General features: G+C 54.5%; 2 protein-coding genes across 3 annotated transcripts; both read left to right on the top strand.

Moving 5' to 3' along the window:
- Positions 1-2,597: 2,597 nt before the first annotated feature.
- On the top strand, positions 2,598-13,206 carry LOC609817 (interferon regulatory factor 4-like). Of its 2 annotated transcripts, none has more exons than XR_005377738.1 (8): positions 2,598-2,771; positions 7,938-8,127; positions 8,437-8,534; positions 9,397-9,508; positions 9,628-9,696; positions 10,857-11,225; positions 11,752-11,933; positions 12,161-12,191. XR_005377738.1 is itself a non-coding variant. In XM_038571937.1 (8 exons), exons 1-8 carry the CDS (start codon positions 2,598-2,600, stop codon positions 12,296-12,298), a joined length of 1,269 nt encoding a protein of 422 aa, XP_038427865.1. In that variant the 3' UTR covers positions 12,299-13,206. The 2 variants fall into 2 exon arrangements, 1 of the variants encoding a protein (XP_038427865.1); XM_038571937.1 differs by having other exon boundaries at positions 11,815-11,933; positions 12,161-13,206.
- Positions 13,207-13,356: 150 nt separating this feature from the next.
- FOXS1 (forkhead box S1) lies at positions 13,357-16,187 on the top strand. The gene has a single exon (XM_038571938.1). It carries the CDS (start codon positions 14,932-14,934, stop codon positions 15,922-15,924), a length of 993 nt encoding a protein of 330 aa, XP_038427866.1. The 5' UTR covers positions 13,357-14,931; the 3' UTR covers positions 15,925-16,187.
- Positions 16,188-19,574: the final 3,387 nt, after the last annotated feature.

The raw sequence follows: 19,574 nt of genomic DNA, 5'->3' as shown, positions 1-19,574 counted from the left end.
AAAGCCGAGGTTGGGGGGGGGGGGTCTGTGTCCCATAGGGCCTGAGGAGCCTGCCACCTCCCAAAAACTGCCCTGGGCTGGGCTGAATCCTGAGACTCCATTCACTGCCCTGACCCCCACACCTATCTCTCCATGGAGTCCTGGTCTCCTGAAAAGGCCCCTGAATCCCTCCTTCTCTATGAATCCCTTTCCCCCACTGAGCCCTTCTGCTTCTCATCAGCTCCTTCCTCTTCCCTACTCACAAATACTAGCTAGTGAGCTTTAGAGCGCCTCCTTCTTGCCTGAGTTTTTATATGCATGAGTTCTCTTAACCCCTGGGAGGAAACTGAGGCTCAGAAAGGGTAGGCTGCTTGCCTGAGGACAGCCAGGGTAGGGGAGGCTGGATTTGAACCTGGACAGTCTGTGTTCCATGGTGGCTGTTAAGAAGCAGTTCCTTGGTGCTCATTTAACTGGATTATTTGGGGCCTTTTCAGTGGTGACTTGTATTCAGTTCTTTATATACTTTGCATATTAACTCCTCATTGGATATATCATTTGCAAATATCTTACCCCACTCAAGATCCTTCCCACCTGGAGCTTAAAGGCCGGGGGGAGGCGGGGGGCAGCCACTGAGGAGGGAAGGCCTCTGGGCAGCCCAAGCAAGCAGCAGAGTGACCCCGAGGGTGAACAGAGGTCATCGGAGCTGAGTTTTCTGAACTAAAGGTAACTTGGAGTTGAGAGGGGTCAGAAAAACCTCTAAGAGCCACCTGTATGGAGTTCCTTTCCTGTTATGCACTGAGCACTGTGTTCAGGGCTGTGGGGGGAGCCCAGATTCCAGTATTGGGGGGTGGGAAGATGGATGAAATAATCCTCACCTGCTGCCCAGCCTTGCCCTCTGAAACTGAAGTTGGTGTCCAAGGTCACCAGATAGCCAGGGGTGGGGCTGGGAACCCCATCCTCCTAATTACTATGACTCTGCCACCCAGAAAAATGAAGAGATTGTCTGGCACACTTAAAATTCCCGCTAAGATGTAATTATTACTCTTGGATTTAATCCTATGAAATGCTTTGGGCCCTGCTGGAGCCCTACAGGTGAGTCTGAGTCGTGGCTATAACTATAGAGGGGTCAGAACTGAGTGGTGGCTAGCATGTGAGAACAGAGGGTGCGGAGCATGAAGAAAGCCCCCCGTGACAGTTGCTACATGAAAGATAGTACTACCAGCCGCTGGTCAATGTGACTGGGCATCCAACTCTTTGCTTGCTCGGAGTTGTAGTTTCCCCCCTGTATGCAACTAAGGGTGGAGTAGTCTGAGCGACTAGACCTCTTTCAAATTGCAACCCTCCTTTGACAATTAAATGAAAGATACAAACCCTAGAAAAATGCACAGACATGAAAGAGTTTGTATATACTTTCTGTGGGTGTGGGTGTCCCTAAACCCCAGGTGTAAACTGTTGAGGGATAGTGTGGGGCACTGTTTAGGCTCCTGGGCTTTGGGAATAGAGAGACACAGGTTCAGATCTTGACTGCCTCCAGGTACTAGCTTCATGACCTTGCTACAGGGCTTTAATCTCTCTGAGCCATTTTTTGTTTTGTTTTGTTTGAGAGAAAGATTTTATTTATTTGAGAGAGAGAGCATGAGAGAGAGATCACAAGCAGGGGGGGATGAATAGAGGGAGAAATAGACTCCCCGAGGAGCAGGGAGCCCAACGCAGGACTGGATCCCCTCTCCAGCCTGGGCTCATGACCTGAGCCAAAGGCAGATGCCCAACTGATTGAGCCACCCAGGCACCCACCTTCTTCTTCTTAATAATAAATGGGTAATGATACTCATCTCACACACTGTAGTGAGAACTGGCCTGAGGACCTCCAAGAAAGGCTTTAGCCAGGTCAACACTGTAGATGAGAACTCCCCAGTATTTAAGGAAATATTTCTCCAAGTGTGGCCCATAGACCACCTGGATCAGAATCCCACAGAACTTGTTAAATGCAGATTACTGGGCTTCTTACCCAGAAAGTCTTTTTCTGCAGATCTGGTGTGGAGGCAAGGACTGTACATTGTAAACCAGTCTCTGCCTCCCAATTCTGATGAGAGTTAGTCTAAGAAGCACCGTGGCTTTACAACTTCTACAGTCCAGGTCCTGAAAAGAGACCTGTAAGGTTCCCATAGGCTGGGAAGGACAGAGAACAGGTGCATGGGTGGGGCAATGGATGCCTCTGGTTGCACCTCTGAGCCCCAGCGGGGACAGGCAGATCCTAGGGTATCCTCCCCAGTACCCTCCAGTGGGTCTTAGCATCCCACTGTGCCTCTAAATGCCTACTCTGTCTCACAAGATGCCCTCTGGGCCAGGCTACCACAGAGAAGGGCGAGAAGTGCAAAGGATGGGGCCTCCCAGGGTCAGAGGGAGAGAAAAGGAAAGCGAAACTCGCCCATCCAGAACTTTCAGTTTCGCCGCCTCCGCGCCCCATCCAGGTGGCTTCGCTATTCCCTGTCGTGCTGGGTCGTGCTGGGGTCCCAGCCACCGCGCACCCCACACCTGGCCGCCGGCGCACTGCGTCCTGGATGGCCGGCGACCCCTGGCGGAAGGAGGAAGGGAAGGTCCCCGCCGGCAGGCGACCGATGGCGGGGGCCGGGGGTCCCTTGCGACTCCGCGACTGGCTGGTGGCACAGATCGAGAGCGGGCGCTACGCGGGGTTGCGCTGGGAGGACGCAGGCAAGACCCTCTTCCGCATCCCCTGGAAGCACGCGGCCCAGCAGGGCTACCGGGCGCAGCAGGACGCGGCACTCTTCAGGGTAAGGGCCATTCGCTTGCCCCTTAGCCTCAGCTGTCTCTAGGTTGCAGAGAGTGTTGTGCATGTATGGGAGACCCAATGACGCCCTCTTTTTTTAAAAAAAGATTTTACTTATTCGTGAGAAACACAGAGACACAGGCAGAGGGAGAAGCAGGATCCCTTTGGGCACTTCAATGCAGGACTCCATCCAGGGACTCTGGCATCATGCCCTGAGCCAATGACAGATGCTCAGCCACTGAGCCCCCCCAGGGCTCCCCAAGGATGCCCTCTTAAAACAGAATCAGCCAAAGGGGCAATACGTGCACCATCCCCTACCTCTTCAGGAGGCCTCTCCTCCCTTCCCACGGGGAAACTAGACACCACCGGGGATTCCCACAACTTCCCACCTCTCCAAACTGCCAATCTCGGTAGCCTGGGGACACATTTGGTGCTTCCCTACACCAACCCTTCTCAGGGATCCCCTTTAGGGATGCCCCCCCTCCAGGGATGGCCCTCCTCTACAGATGCACCCCCTCCAAGGATGCTTCTCCTCCAGGGATGCCCTCTTCAGCCTCAGTCACCATTAACTTCCTTCAAGTTAATGGCCTCCTTCCCATCAACTTCAAAACTCTGGAAGCTCTCCTCTGAGCAATAAGCCAGCCACTGCCACCACCCAAACACCACAGCCACCTTTGGCTCCTACTTTCACAGGTCTGGTCATCAACTCCCTCCCTCAGTCTGGCTTCTGTCCCTTCTGCTAAACATCACTCGTTTACAAATCCAAAGATGCCATCACCATTATCTTTGACCTCTTGATTGGTCTGGGCCCAGTGGACCCTTCCTCCATGATACACTTTCACTTGGTTTCCAGAATCTGCTCCCATCACCACCCTCACTCCATTTTCTTTCTACCTTCCTGACCCCAAACTCAACCTCCCCCGCCCTCCACTCCTCTGTGGGTGCTCTCAGCACTGCTCCAGGACCTCCCTCCTCATGGCCCACTCCCCTCCTCCACAGCCCCACCTTTCCCAGCCTCCCCTCCAGGCCCCAAGCCTGCTGGTCTCATGACCCCCAGAACTCTCAAACTCAGCACATCTTCAGTACCACACTTCCTAGTTTGCCTCGACAAACTTCTGTGTGTCCCCAGATGGAAGGTGGCACTAAAAGTCACCAGACTCCAGAGCCAGGCACCTGAACCCTGGCTTCTCCTCTCCCTTCCAGTCTCATTGCACTCTATCACCAAGGCCTGCTGGCTCTTCCTACAGAAGTTTCTCTGCAGTCCATCTGATTGGATCCATTTCCACCATCTCTCACCAGGACAATCCCAACAACCTCACAGAGCTCCCTGCTCCCTCCTGCCCCTCAGATCTCCCCTCAGTCCTCCAGAGAGATCTTCCTTTTTTTTTTTTTAAGATTTTATTTATTTATTCATGAGAGACAAAGAGAGAGAGAAAGGCAGAGACATAGGCAGACAGAGAAGCAGACTTCATGCAGGGAGCCCGATGTGGGACTCGATCCCAGGACTCCAGGATCATGCTCTGGACCGAAGGCAGGCGCTAAACTGCTGAGCCGCCCAGGGATCCCAGGAGATCTTCCTAAATGTAAATCTTGCCTTGACACTTACCTACTTAGAATCCTTCCATGGCCTCCCCATTGCTCTTGGGATAAAGTTCTAACTCCTTACCAAGACCTCAGAGCTGTGCATGAACTGCTCCTCCCTGGCTCATCTCTCCCCACCCTTCCCTTCCCTGGCTTTAGACCTGACCTGACAGTTCTTTCAGTTTCTAAATGCTTCATGTGTTAGACCTTCACTGTTAGACCTTTGCACCTGCTGTTCACCCTGACTAAAATACCCTCTCCTCTTCAGCTTTACCTGGCCAACTCATCTTGTTCAGCTTAAACATCTCAGGAGCCTTCCCTAATGCATTCATCTGTTGAATGCGTTTATTAAATTCCAACTCAGTGCTTCTCCTAGGCCACCTCTGATTCCTTCTGCTTCTTCCATTGAAACAACTCCTCCGCGGCAGACTGCCTGCAGCTACGTGAGGCTTGTGACACTGAGCACAGGGCCTGGCCCACAGAAGGTACTCAGTGAGTATTGAACGGGGGGTTACATAGCCTGTCCCTTAGGACCATGTGCTGTTCAGAAGAGGGAGATTCTGAGAGAGTGGCCCTGCCCTCCCCTCAATCCACCACTGACCCATGCAAGGAACTCCCTGGCTTTGCACCCTCCTGGTGCCCCAAAGGGCATGGGATAAAGCTCGGCCTTTGAGGAGCTTCACGATGCAGCTTCCATCTGTCTCTACTTTCTCTTCCCCTCCCCGCACTACATGCAGTGGACCCTCATTATTCGCAGATTCTATATTTGCAGATTTGCATATTCGCTAACATGTATTTGCAATTCCAAAGTCAGTACTCAAGGCACTTTTGTGGCCCACGGGCAGGTGCAGAATGGCCAGTTTGGTCCCCAGACGCACACATTCCCAGCTGACGCTGAACAAAGTGATGCTTTGCTTTCTTGTCTCAGCTCTTCTACTAGAAACAGGTGTTCTTTTCAAGGGCTATTTAGTGCCACATTTTCCCATATTTTTGTGCTTTTTGTTGGCAATTTTACTATTTAAAACGGCCCCCAAGCCTGTGTAACCCCAAAGTGCTGTCTAATGTTCCCACATATGACAAGGCTATGATGTGTCTTATGGAAAAAATAAGCTTCAGACAAGCTTCAGTCAGGCATAAGTTATTGTGCTGTTGGCCATGAGCTCAGTGGGAATGAAGCAGTTTATATGAAATAAAATGTTTCTTAAACAGAAACACACATAAAACAAAGTTACACACAGTGTCTCTTGTGTACCAGGTACCACTCTAGGCGCTGGGGGACAGAGCAGCAGACAAAGCAAAGGTCCCTCTTTCACCATAGTGATAGTACCCTGTGTCCTGTGCCCAGGTTAACTTTCAGTTATATCCTTAATATAATGAACAAAAGTTCAATAAATAAGCACTGACTGTGTGCCAGGCACTGTGCTAAGTACTTTACACAGACCGAGACCACTCATGCTACACCCCGCACAACCACATCAGGTTAGGTATTGTGGACACAGTTTGCAGGCAGCAAAATCAAGCCTTAAAGTTCTCACCATTGCCAAGCAGCCCCAACACAGGAGCTGCGTTTTCTGTTTGGTGTTCATTTTTCCACATCAGGTCTGGAATCTCTGAAGGCAATGACTGAATAGGATTCATGAGTTAAAACCCTCCAGTATTGAATGTGGTTTTTGCAACCAATATATCTCCTCCTGCTCTCCCTTGTGGTCCCTCTGCTCCAGTCACACAGGCCTTGCTTGAATCTATCAGTCTTCCCACCTCAGGACCTTTGTACTTGCTGTTCCTTCTACCTAGACCACCCTTCCCCCAGCTCTTTGTTGGACTCCATCCTTTTCGTTGAGGCATCAATTCAAATGCCACTTCCTTATAGAGGCATTTCTGATAACCCCTCTAAAGTAGCCCCTCATATTCTTATTTATTTAATGCCTCTGCCACTACAGTCATTCTAATGTGTTTAACAAATATCTCTGGTCTGTATGCTTTCTTACAGAGAAATGTTTTGTATGTATGCTTACCTCATACACTTCACGTTGTCTGTAGATCTCATTCTGTGTCTTCCCTTTTTTTGCTCAGGATCATGCTCTGAAGATTTATTTTTGTTCTCTGTACATCTTATTTGTTGCTCCTAGATGCTTCTAGATGCTGCATAGACTCTATAGTGGGCGTCCATGACACACACACACCTCTATCCACTTTCCTGGGGATGGACACAAGTTTGCTCTTGAGCACCACAAGCAATGCTATAGTGAATATCCTAGCCCTGCTCCCCTCATAAGCCCCTGTGAGAATTCCTTTGGAATTGGGATTTCTACTCAGAGAGTATATTTAGACTTAATTTGATGAGACATGCTTGATTACCATCCAGAAGCTCTGTACCATCCCACACCCACTAATAGTGTCCACATCCCCACCATCTCCTGGCATTATCCAACTCACTAAATATTTTGTTGGCTTATAGTTGATAGCTCCCTTAAAAAAAAAAAAAAAAAAAACTAAGTAGGCTCCACGCCTAGCATGGAGCCCAGCGTGGGGCCTGAACTCATGACCCTGAGATCAAGACCTGAGCTAAGATCGAGTCCGATGCCTAACCCACTGAGCCACCTAAGCACCCCAGTAGTTCACATTTTTATTGTACATTTCTCTGACACTAATGAGTTTAAAGTACATCCTCATATGCTCATGGGCTTCTGGTTTCCTCCTCCCTAAATTGCCCATTCTTGCCCTTTGATAAGAACTTTTTCTTTAGGGGATGCTCTCTGGTTTCCTGTTGGTTTGTGAAGTTCCTTGTATGTTCTAAAATTAGCCCCTTGCCGATTTCAGACATCATCTTTGTTTTGCCTTCTGGTCCATGCCTTTGAGGGGGCACAGGAAGGCATTCTCTCCCCCTGAAAGAGTTTTATCTTCTATTGGCTTCCACTTTCACCTCTCACCTTGGGTTTTTGTTTTTTGGTTTTTTTAAAGATTTTATTTATTTATCCGTGAGAGAGACAGAGAGAGAGGCAGAGACACAGGCAGAGGGAGAAACAGGCTCCATGCAAGGAGCCTGATGTGGGACTCGATCCCGAGTCTCCAGGATCATGCCCTGGGCTGAAGGCGGCGCTAAACCACTGAGTCACCTGGGCTGCCCTCACCTTGAGTTTTTGAATCATCTGAAGTCCACTTTGTCTGTGGCAATAGGTCAGGATTTATTTTTATAGTTCTCCAGATAGCGAAGCACTGCCATTCTTTTATATCCCACGATCCTTTTTTTTAAATTGATCATAATCCACAACCTGGAATATTGTTATTTCCATTTAGCTGTTTGTAGCTGTTTTCTCTCATCAGACTTGAGTTCCTAGAGAGCAGCAGTCACGTCTATCTTGTTCCCCATTCAGTCCCCAGTCTCTGGCTCAGGCCTGGCACGCTGTAGGAGCTTGAGGAACATGCGTTGGATGGAGGGAGGAAGAAACAGAAAAGGATGAAGGGGAAGGGGACAGAGGCCTGGAGGGAGATAGAGAAGGGTGGGAGGTGAGGCAGGCCCCCCTCCTTCTGCACAGCACCGGCCCCACTCCAGGTCTATCCCTCCCCAAGCACCACTGCTCATCCTCAGGCTTGGGCCATATACAAGGGCAAGCACCTAGAGGGCATTGACAAGGAGGACCCTCCAACCTGGAAGACCCGGCTCCGCTGTGCCCTCAACAAGAGCGCCGACTTCTGTGAGGTGCGCGAGCGCAGCCAGCTGGATGTCTCCAACCCCTACAAAGTCTACCGGATTGTGTCCAACGGTGCCCATTGTCCAGGTACCATCTTGCCCCTGGAGGTAGTGGCCGAGGGAAGCTCTCTAGGCAATAACAACCTCATCTTGCCCATCTGTATGTCAACTGAGAAATGGTGGGCTTATTAAGCTTAAACTCCCGGGTTGGTAAACACAGAAAGACCCATAGACATTCAATTTCTGTTCCCATTAGAAAAGGAGGAGACTGAAGCCCAGAGAGAGGTGGGCCCTGCCTGAAATCATGCTGTGACCTCATCCTCATGTGGGATCACCTCTACTGGGGGGGCTCCCCTTGAGGCCCAGGAAACAACAGCTTGCCTCTTGCTCCACCCAGTTGCCAGGGCTTGTGCTCCCCCTGAAAAGAAGAACATTCTTCAGAGTCAGCAGGAGTCCCCCAGAGAAGTGACAGAGCCGGCCTGCAGGACAGACCAGGTTGGTTGTCCTTCAAGCTTCTGCAGCCTTGCCAGCTCGGTCACCTCTCACCCGAACTGCCCTCGGTGCTCTCTGGCGCTGTCATCTGTCCTGTCCTCTCCTCCAGCTGCTGCTCCATCACCATCCCCATCCCTCCTGCCAGCTCGACCTCTTCTTACCTCTGCTCTATCTGCACCACCATCTTCAGCTCCATTGTCCTGTTCCCTTTGCCTCTGTCACCTCTGGGTGCCCCTTGTTCCCTTCAACTCCATCACCATCTGCCTCAGGCCTCTCTCCTGAAATTCATCCCTTGCCCCTGTCATCATTGGGTCCATCACTCTGCCCTCAGCAGATGCAGCTCTGTCACTGCATTTCCCTCACCTTCTCGCTGTTGCCATCACTCCAGCATCTCCACCCCCATCACCCTGTCCATATCATCCCCATTACCACCACCACCTCTCCCCCACCATCCATGGTTCATTGCTCTGTCCCCATCCCCCCACCAGCCTGGTCCAATCCACTGTCCCTAGTGCCTCCATCAGCATGCATTCTATATTCTGTCCCCCATCTCTATCACTCTGTCTCCATTTTTATCACCTCTGTCCCCTCTATCACCTCTGAACCCCCATCTGCTAATTCACTCTTCACTCTTCTCTTCCTGGCATAGTGAGCTTCATCTCCAACCCCCTAATCTCCAACGGCTCCATCAATTCTTTACCTCTGGGAGAGAAAAGGTCTTGAGCTCTGAAACCTTACAGCCTCTATTGACCCCAACTGGCCTGCAGTCTGTCCAGGCCTCCTTCTGCCCCATTGAGGACAGTCTGGGAACTCCTGTGGCCCACAGTCTCCTCTCCCACCCTCATAACTCTCTCCCAATGGCCAGGACAGCTCCAGATCAACCACAGAGGATAAGAACGAGGAGCAACCCCCCAGGCTGGCCCAGCGGGCCTCTCTGCCATCAGCTGCCCAGCTCACAGGCCCTCTGGCTGACCACAGTAAGGACCAGATCGCCTCACTCATGCCTGCCTCCTCTCTGGCCTCCTCCAGGACCTTGACCTAGGGGTGGAGAGACCCAGGGTGAAGTGGTGCCTGACAGCTTCCCCTCCTTCCCTAGGGTACCAGGTGCAGGAACCTGCATACCACTGGAGCCCCTTGCCCTCCTCTGAGGATTTCAGCAACCCTGGTAAGGAATCTGCAGGCTCTCCCCTCTGACTAGTGTGCAGAACTGGGGAGAGCCAGCTAGCCTTTGTCTTTTACCCAAAGCACCCAGCCCAGATAATAAAAAGAGCTAACATTTGTTGAGGGCTTAGTTTATGCCAGGCATCTTCCTAAGCTCTCCTGCAGCCCTGTGAGATAGATACTGCTATCACCCCCACTTTACAGATACAGAAACCCAACACAGAGATTAAGAACCTTACCCCCCCAAAAAAAGAACCTTGCCCGAAATCACACAGTAGCCTTGTGAAAGTTTTTTTTTTTTTTTAAGATTTTATTCATTTATTCATGAGAGACACACAGAGAGAGGCAGAGACATAGGCAGAGAGAGAGGCAGGCTCCCTGCGGGGAGCCTGATGTGGGACCCAATCCCAGGACCCCGAGATCACTACCTGAGCCAAAGACAGACCCTCAATCAGTGAGCCACCCAGGTGTCCCTGGGAAAGTTACTCGGGTCACAGCTCATAAGTGGCAGTTGAAAGATCAAAATGCAATGGCAGGGCAGCAGAGCTCCCAGCCCAACCTTTTGAGCATCCTGCTGTCCCCTCATATGGGAACCTGCTGTTTTATTGTTGCTTCTATCAGCATTAAAATATTTGCTGGGGGGCAGCCCGGGTGGCTCAGCGGTTTAGCACAGCCTTCAGCCCAGGGCCTGATCCTGGAGACCTGGGATTGAGTCCCACCTCAGGCTCCCTGCATGGAGCCTGCTTCTCCCTCTGCCTGTGTCTCCACCTCTCTCTCTCTCTCTCTCTCTCTCTCTCTCTCTCATGAATAAATAAAAAAATATATATATTTGCTGGAAAGAAGCTCCTAGAATCCCAGAGATTGGGACTGGAAGGGCCCTAGCCTGTCCCAGTTGTACAGATGGCCTCAGATCCTATGCTTTTGACTCTGGAGCTCAACTACCAGTTCATTTATACTGGAAGCTGCAGCTATTTACTACTGGTACTAGTACTACTACTGCTACTACTAGAATTATCATTATCATTTATCCGGAGGAAGCACCAAAAACTCCCGACATGGGGGCCCGCAGGACCTCGGGCGGTGGGGGCGTCCCCTGCCCTGTTGAGAGGGTGTTCGGTGCTGGGGCCTCCAACGCCCGGCGCACCCCCTCTCCCGGCCCCGCAGACTGCTGGCTGCACGTGCGGCTGTTCTACGGCGCGGAGCTGGTGCAGGAAACCACCGCGCGCACCGCGGAGGGCTGTCGCCTGAGCCCTCGGGCAGTCACCGCGGCCGAGCACCTGCTGGGGCCGCCGCCGCGCGTCGCGCAGGTCCGCTTCCCGGAGCCGCCGCCCGGCGCCCGCGTGCTGCGGCACTTGCTACGGCACCTGGAGCGGGGCGTGCTGCTGTGGGTGGCCCCCGAGGGCGTGTTCGCCAAGCGCCTGTGCCGGGGCCGCGTGTACTGGCGCGGCCCGCTCGCCCCGCACCGCGCGCAGCCCAACAAGCTGGAGCGCGAGCGCACCTGCCAGCTGCTAGACACGCGCCGCTTCCTCGAGGGTAAGAGCACGGCGGTGGGCCCGCTGGCAGCGTGGGACAGAGTGGCTGGGCACAAGGGGCGTGGGCGGAAGCACGAGAGCAGAGGAGAGGGCGCACGCGAGACGTGAGGGCAGGCGAATGGGCTTATGGATTCTGGGCTTGTGGTGGACGTGGAAACAAAGGATGAGACACACAAGCGCCGCGAGCGGGAGCGAATATGGGCATCGGGGGACCTGGGCGCAGATATGGACATAGACTTATGGGGAGGGTAGGCACGGGGCAGGCTGGGGGCATTGGCTGTGCGCATGAGCGTAAGACTTGAGCAGGTGCCTTGGTATAGGGCACTAAGCCTAGGCTGGGCACTCAGGCACTGGGCACACCATAGGTATAGGTGGATGGCAATGGGCACAGGCTGATAGTGAGCGTAGAAGCACAAGGCACAGGGCATGAGCACTGGAAGTAGGCACAGATGTGGGACATGAGACAGGTATAGGGATGTGGAAGTGGGCACAGGGCACGGGCGCACAATGGGGATGTGGCCTTCCAGGTCATGGGCATGGGATATAAGCACCAGGTGGGATTCCCAAGCCCCCAGTCTTGCTGCCTGTAGAATTGCGAGCCCACCTGCAGGATGGTGGCCAGGAGCCCGAGTACCAAATCCATCTGTGCTTTGGTGAGGAGTACCCAGGGCCCCCAGACCAGCCGGAGGAGCGGCTCATCATGGCCCACGTGAGTCACCTCCCACTCCAGTGAAGAGCCACGCCTTCCAATCACCTGGAACAGCCCCTTACTGACTCCCTCCTGTCCTCATTTCCTGACTTGATGACCTTCTGGTCTGTAGGACCCTGCATGTAAAGTGTCTGTGGGGTGGGGAGACTGTCACCAGGGCTGTGACTTCCTATGGAAACCTAGGGGGTGCTGAGAGAGTTGACTCATTGCACCCCACACCCTCACAGGTGGAGCCAGTCTTCGCCCGCCAGCTCTTCCTGGACTCCAAGCACCACTATCGTGGTACCCCAGCCATGGCAAGTCCCCAGCTCAGCATGTCCGATGGTGTCACTCACCTGCTTACGGCGCAGCTGAATCAGCAATAAAGGATCACTTCCTCCTCTCCTACCATCTGAAGTCAGCCCTCCCACCCCGGGTGTGGATCCCACCCCAGAGCTGCCCAACTGCCAGTGGACTTGAGGCCACCCCCCCACACCCATCAGCCAGGTCTGTGGGGACAGCGGAAGCAGATCTGTGCCCTTCAACCTCTCAGCCGCAGAGGCAGAGACGCAGCCCTGGAACAAGGCGCGTAGGCGGACAGCATGCAGCTGGGCCTGGGAAGTCAGGAGGAAACCAAACTCAACCTTGAGGTTCCAGAAACAGCAATTAGGGCAGAAACAAAACTTCATTTCTTGTTGGGAGCCCAACAAGTCTGAGATGGTATACTTGAGAGCCTGCTTTACCTCCAACTGATTCATTATAAGGTTTGCTTAAAGCTGGTTTTACAGATAATTAGATCCTCAGGGATCAGAGTGAAACCACATAGTAACAGAATTGCCTGCCTCTGAGGGGCTCTGAGTTTCCAGACCCTTCCTCCCACCTGTCACTAGTCTCCATTCTTATACGGCCAGGGAGGGGATCCCACAGCAGAAAACTTGGCCTGAACCGGGGTCTTTGGGGGCTGACAGCTGAACCACCAGCGCCAGTAGATACTGTGTTTAGAGAAACTGAGGCAAACCCCCAAACACAGCCCTAAGGCAGAAGCGAAAGCAGGAAGCGGGGGTCCAGGCCGTCCCTAAACCCCAGTGAACTTTGCAAACTGCAAGTTGTAGGGAGTCCTTGAAAATTGGGAGGGAGCCCCTTCAATCATGAAGGCAATTGACCCTGCCTTGGCAGTAAACTTACTGTTTCCTGCCCTGGATATCAGACCTTGTTCCCTCTTCTGATTTCTGACTTTCTTTATAGGGATTCTCCTACAGATGGCAACATAATAAATCTCTTAGTGATAGATTAATAAGTCTCTTTCATGGGGCCAGGGAGGGGGGAAACTGTATGCTTTGACAAAGGACTGAGGTCAATCCAATCACTGTTTTTTATTCATTCAGCTAATGTTGATTAAGCACCTACTCAGTTCTGGGCCAGTGCTGGACAAAACAGCACGTTCCTGGTCTCTTGGGGTTCATAGCCTGTTTTCCAATAGGGATCCAGTGATGTCCTCTATCCCTGCAGCTCTTCTGTAGAAAAGGTGGTGTTAAGGAGATAACAGAATCCTGGGTTCAAATCCCAGCTTTGTCACTCACTAGCTGTGTGACCTCAGGCAAGCCCCTTAAGCTTTCTGAGGCTTAGATTCCCCATCTATTCAAAAGAAGCCGTGAAGGCCTTTGGAGCAATCTTGGTCCAAGGAGTAAATGCAGAGAGAGAAGATGAGTTGTCAGGAGGCTGACATGGAGAGGCACACAGTTGGTGTCCTTTGACTTGGTTTCTTATGGGTGGGAGAGCATGGAGCAGGCCACTCCATCCTTCAGAAGACCTGACTGTCCTAGGCTTCGCTGGCCTAAGGCTGCAGCTGGTGGGGAACCTCAGTTCAGAGTGACATTCTTGAGTCATGTCCAAACCTCTACTCTGTGCTAGACCCTAGGAGGATGCTGGATGCTGTGTAAAGGGGCTGTTGCCTTCTCATCACAGCACGGACAGCTGAAGAGTCGCCAGCCCCAGTTTGGAGACGGAAAACTGAGGCTCAGACAGGGTCAGAGACTTGCTTCAAACCCCTCTTTGTGGGGGGAGAGGGAAATGTCTCTGCCCAGATGGTTGCCCTCCCCTCACCAGTCACTAGAGGGCGCCCAAGCTCAGCGTACCGGTTTAGCGGTTCTCGCCGCCTCCACAGCGAACATCCTGGAACATCTCAGAGCTAGCGTGACCCCAGGGGCTGTGCGCTGCTGGGAGGAGAAAGTAGACCCCGGGCCTGGAAGAAGGAGACCAGAAAAGAGGAGCTAGAGGCAGGGACCTGAGGATTCCTGGGGCTTTTCCCACCGGTGCCCCCAGTTCTCCAGCTCAGCTTTGAATCTTTGTCTCTCCCCAGTGGGTCTCTCTGTGTCTCTCTGCCTCCATCTCTTGTGTCTGGGCCTGCGTCTCTCTCAGGATCTGCCTCTTTCACTCTATCTCTGTAGACTGATTTCTTTCAGCGATCCCAACTTTGTGCGGTGCGTGCGTGTGCGTGTCTGGCCACGTGTGTCTCTGTTCTTTCGGCCTCCTCTTCGTCTCTGTGTATGTCTCTGCCTCTGTCCTCGTTGTGTGTGCCACCGTTTCTCTTGTCATGTCTCGACCTCTGTGTCTTTCTCTCTGTTTTTAATTACCTCTGTCTCTTTTTGTTTCTCTGTCTCTGTCTCACTCAGTTGCATGTCCTGTCCCTTGCAGCCACCAGCTCCCAGCACACATCGCCCGGGGGTCCCAGTCCCTTCCCTCCTACCCCCACCCCCCACCTCCCACAGCTGCTCACAGCTTCCCAGTCCTGGCCTCCCTGCCCGCCTCTCTCTCGGGCCTTGGGGGAGGGGGCGAGGGAGGAAGGGAGGGCAGCCTGGTGGGCCCACCCCTTTTTGCCTTTCCAGGCTGGGAGGCTGGGCCAGTGGGCCTTTTAACCAGCCCGGGCGGGCTGTGCCGGACACCAGCTCTGGACGCCGAGCCTGGCCCCTCCGTGGTCCCGGCAGCCGCCAGCCCGGCCAGCCCGGCCAGCCCGGCCAGCATGCAGCAGCAGCCCCTGCCCGGGCCCTTGGCCCCCGCGGCGGAGCCCACCAAGCCTCCCTACAGCTACATAGCTCTGATCGCCATGGCCATCCAGAGCTCACCAGGCCAGCGGGCCACACTCAGTGGCATCTACCGCTACATCATGGGCCGCTTCGCCTTCTACCGCCACAACCGGCCCGGCTGGCAGAACAGCATCCGCCACAACCTGTCACTCAATGAGTGCTTTGTCAAGGTGCCCCGCGATGACCGCAAGCCAGGCAAGGGCAGCTACTGGACGCTGGACCCCGACTGCCACGACATGTTTGAGCACGGCAGCTTCCTGCGCCGACGCCGACGCTTCACCCGGCGAGCAGGTGCCGAGGGAGCCAGGGGCCCTGCCAAGGCACGACGTGGACCCCTCAGAGGGAGCAGCCGGGATCCAGGAGTCCCCGATGCCATGACTGCCAGGCAGTGCCCATTCCCACCGGAGCTGCCAGAGCCCAAGGGCCTAAGCTTTGGGGGTCTGGTGGGGGCCTTGCCAGCTAGCATGTGCCCTGCGACCCCTGATGCCAGGCCTCGGCCGCCGACGGAGCCCAAAGAGATGCCCACACCTAAGCCTGCAGGCCCAGGGGAGCTCCCTGTGGCCCCCTCATCTTCCCCATGCCCGGCATTTGGCTTTCCTGCTGGCTTCTCCGAGGCTGAGGGTTTTAGCAAGGCCCCCACACCCATCTTGACCCCAGAGGCGGGCATCGGGAGCAGCTACCAGTGCCGGCTGCAGGCACTGAATTTCTGCATGGGGACTGATCCGGGCCTTGAGCACCTCTTGGCCTCAGCAGCCCCCTCTCCTGCACCACCTACCCCTCCAGCCTCACTGCGGGCCCCGTTGCCCCTGCCAGCTGACCCCAAGGAACCCTGGGTTGCAGGCAGCTTCCCTGTCCAGGGAGGCTCCAGCTACCCATTGGGGCTGACCCCCTGCCTATACCGGACACCAGGAATGTTCTTCTTTGAGTGAAGCTGGCCTGGCCTCGGGCAGTCCCTGCAGGGCCCCTGCCAACTACACGCTCCAAGCTGAGCCTGACTCTAGGATCTGGGGAGTTCTCAAGGGACCCAGGCCTGGCACACCAGCGATCGGGACAGGAAGCCAAGATTGGAGTAGTGAACACTCAGCCAGCCGGCCCCCAGAGCCTCCGGATGGACTTGAGGGAGAGGGGAGGCAGGGCCCCCTTGGGGTTGACTCTGTGGCTCTCAGGGCCAATAAAACCAGTGTGATGATGAGGGCCAGCTTCCTGGATGGTTGGGGGCTGAGGGCCGGGATGCCTGATTCTGTGTGCGGTGGCTGTGGTTGTGGGATTGTGGGGCAGGGGCAGGGGACCCTGGAGGAAAATGTCCCACATGAGGCTTTCTCCTGCTGGGGACTTTCTCAGGGAGTTTCCCAAGAAGGTGGAGGAAGGGGGGAATCAGGGAATAGAGAAGAGAGAAAAGGGTGTAGCTAAGAGACACCAGGCAGGGGGCAAAGCTGGGCTGGCCTGAGGGGCTAATTCTCCAGCCCCAAGCTCTGTGACTCAGCACCCTCACCCCCCTTATGAGTGTTCATAATGTGACCATCTGTGGCATTTATTTGGTCCTGGGCTTGTATATATCCTTTCACCAAACTCTGTGCAATTTGGAATGTCATCCCCATTTTACGGTGGTAGAAACTGAGGCTCAGAGAGCCTGGGGCTCGTTAGATCTGACTCCAGATGGCAGCAAATGTAGCCCCTGTCCTGCAGTCTGAGTGAGGATGCAGGGGATGCACGCAGGGTAGGAGCAGAGCTTGGGGGGACTCTAGAGTGGGAGGGGCTTTTATGGAATCCTGGAATGCCAGTACAAAAGAGGCACCCTGACCCCAAAGGCAGGCACCAGTCGCCTTGTCTGCATTTCCCACACGAATGACGGACTTCCCTGAGTCCCCAGCTCTCCAAGGCCTCCTGATGACTCCTTAAGAAAGCATTTCTGTCATGGCGGGAGTGGGTGGCTATCCTGGGTACAGATCAGAAGTGAAGGAGCCCTGACCTCTGGCCTCTTCTAGCCTCTCCCTTGGGCAGAAGCAGGAGAAATGAGTATATTCATGGCCCCCTTCAGAGGAACAGACCTCTGTGGAATCTCCCTGTCCCCCACACCCTTCAATACTAGAGTTGCTGAAGCAAAACCCTTCCTTCTGGAGCCTCGGTACCCCCATCTGGATCCTGGGTATACAGAGAAAAGAAAGAGGTCAGGGATACTGGGGGAACCCCCTTTCTGGAGTTTGGTGTAAGGGCCTGCTGGATCTTCTATCACCATAAAGCAACACCCCCGGGGCTGGAGACCCCTCAGTCCAGCAGGCTGCCCAGTCCATCCAAGGGCCTCACTCAGGCAGGCGGCCATGCTGATTGCAGCCTCTGCTGCTCCCTCCTCCCTCAGCAAGTCCCCTGGGGCCTGGGCGGAAGCAAGCCCGGCTGGACAGTCCCAACTGTCTGGTTCCCACAGACTCCAGAGCCGCCAGGGTGGAGGGGGGACCCACAGGGTGGGGGCTCACTGTGGCCGGAAGGGGGTGAGAAAGTGCCTGGCCAGCTGTAGGGCCCCTCCCCACCATGCAGGCGGGACCCTAACCTGGAATCCATCTAGCAACGATGTGGGGACAAGAGAGGGTCTGTCCTGTCTCATCACATCTGGGAAGCCTGATGGGTGAAGAGGAGGGGGAAGTTCTGTGTGAGCGGGGCAGGCAGGGGTGGGGAGAGGAGAAAGAGATGCTCACTCATGTGGGTTGTTCCAAGGTGTATACCTCTGTGGGAGTATGGGTGTGTGCGATGCACAGAGACAAACAGTTACAGAGACAGGGACAAACAGATTCAGGGGAGTAAGTGTTCTTTCTTAGTTGGGTCAGGGAAAGAGGCCTCTGCTGGGCACTGTTCCCTGTGGTGCATTCCTGTGGAGACCTGGTGACCCCAGTCCCTTCCCAGCCTGTGTCCTGGGCTAGTAGGAGGATAGGGAGGCTGGCTGAACTGGGAGCCCGGGCCTCTGCCTCCTGCTCCAACCATCCTCAATGGAGCTGAGCCTCTGAACTGGGGTGGGGGCTTGGGGGAAAAAAAAAAAAGCCATGTCTCACCCTTTGTCCTGGGGAAATGTGCAAAAAAGGGTCCACCACACCCTGATGCATAGACTCAGCTATGGGAGCCCTCTCTCTGTGTCCCTTTCTGACCCCCCAACATGGTCAAGAAGTGAAGACAAGTTGCCTCAGCCCCAATTCCCAAACAGGACCCTGGGCTCAGTGCCTGCCTTGGCCTCGCTGTATGAGCCTGGATGAGTGCCCATCTCTCTGGGCCCTGATTTCACTCCCTTTGCCTAGCAGGGGTTGGGGAAAGGGCAGCCTGACTCTGAGTCTGGGTCCCAGGGGAGGGTCTGACATGGGGGACTGCCTGGAGGGGATCCCATCCCCAGAGGTGCTGGACTAGGAGGCCCAGACACCATGATCTCATGTTGCCTTTTGCTTGCTGCCCAGCCTGAGGACCCCACCCACTGGGCCTCCTGCCCTCACATTCTTTCCATGACCAACAGACGCCCTGTGACTCCTGCCTCGCCACCCCCACCTGGAGGGGTGGATGGTGCTTAGCAGAGATGCAGAATGCCTACGCTGGACCGACCCAGAGAGAGCACGTCAGCAAAGATGGACACACCAAGCCCAGAGAAAGCAAGCAACGTGCCCAAGGTCACACAGCAAAGCAGGAGCAGGTAACTCCTCTGCTGCCTAAACTGTATGGCTCTTAGAGGGCAGGGGCTGTCCCATCTGGCTCTGCCTCAGGGACCCTCTTCACTGGAGGCTTGTCTGTCTCCAGGAGGGGATCCCAATCCTCCCTCCTCCCCAGCAGGTTAGAGTGAAAAGGATGCCAAGTTGTCTTATAGAGGCAGGCTAAATCAAACTCTAACATGATAGAATCAGGGGTATTTAAGAATATTCCAGAGTTTTTAATCACAGCAGTTTAGATTCTTGGAATATCAGAGCTGAAAGGGCACCTCCTGCCCAATTTCTGAATCCCCTCTATACCAGGGGTTCCAAGAAAGGGGAGCCCGCTGTCTTTAGAGGCCACCTCTTCCCACCCAAGTCTGGCAGCTCCGAAGGACTGTCAGCAAGTTCTTCACCTGCTGGTGCTCTGGGCTCTGCTCTTCCTGCCCCCAGGGAGGCCACCCCCACCCTCAGACTCCTCCACCCTCCACATCTTATCTCCCGCCGCTCCCCCCACCCCCGCCCACCCGCTTCCTTCCCCATTCCACTGCCCAGAGCTCAACACTCCCCACACCCAGACAGCCTGAGCCAGGGGCCTGGAGACCCTGTCCTGATGAGGGCTGGCCACTCAGAGGCAGCCACGGTGATGAGGAAGAAGGGGGAGGTTGGGTCAGCAGGCCTGGCCTGTCTGCCTGTGGGGAGTGTATGGGACCTAGCAATCTAGTCTTCAGCCAAAACATCCTGTCTCCTGTCTCCACACAGGCTCCTATCACCCCTGAAGGCCAAGCTGCCAGAGGCAGCAGGTACAGCAGCTAGAAGAAGGAGCTCTGGAGCCCAACTGCCCACATTTAGACCCCAGCTCTGTGCCTTGCTAGCTGTATGACCTCGGGCAAGTGGCTTCCCTTCTCTGTATTTTCCTCATC

This window comes from Canis lupus, chromosome 24 (genome assembly GCF_011100685.1).
Source record: "Canis lupus familiaris isolate Mischka breed German Shepherd chromosome 24, alternate assembly UU_Cfam_GSD_1.0, whole genome shotgun sequence".
NCBI lineage: Eukaryota > Metazoa > Chordata > Mammalia > Carnivora > Canidae > Canis > Canis lupus.
The sequence above is the reverse complement of the archived record's forward strand: the minus strand, read 5'-3'. Positions and strand labels throughout refer to the sequence as shown.

Excerpts from the sequence above, each read along its gene's own strand:
- LOC609817 (XM_038571937.1), top strand. The coding sequence starts at position 2,598 with ATGGCGGGGGCCGGGGGTCCCTTGCGACTCCGCGACTGGCTGGTGGCA. Across the intron at positions 9,509-9,627 it reads AGGCCCTCTGGCTGACCACA|GGTACCAGGTGCAGGAACCT; the intron begins GTAAGGACCAGA and ends CTCCTTCCCTAG. Across the intron at positions 11,934-12,160 it reads AGCGGCTCATCATGGCCCAC|GTGGAGCCAGTCTTCGCCCG; the intron begins GTGAGTCACCTC and ends ACACCCTCACAG.
- FOXS1 (XM_038571938.1), top strand. The coding sequence starts at position 14,932 with ATGCAGCAGCAGCCCCTGCCCGGGCCCTTGGCCCCCGCGGCGGAGCCC.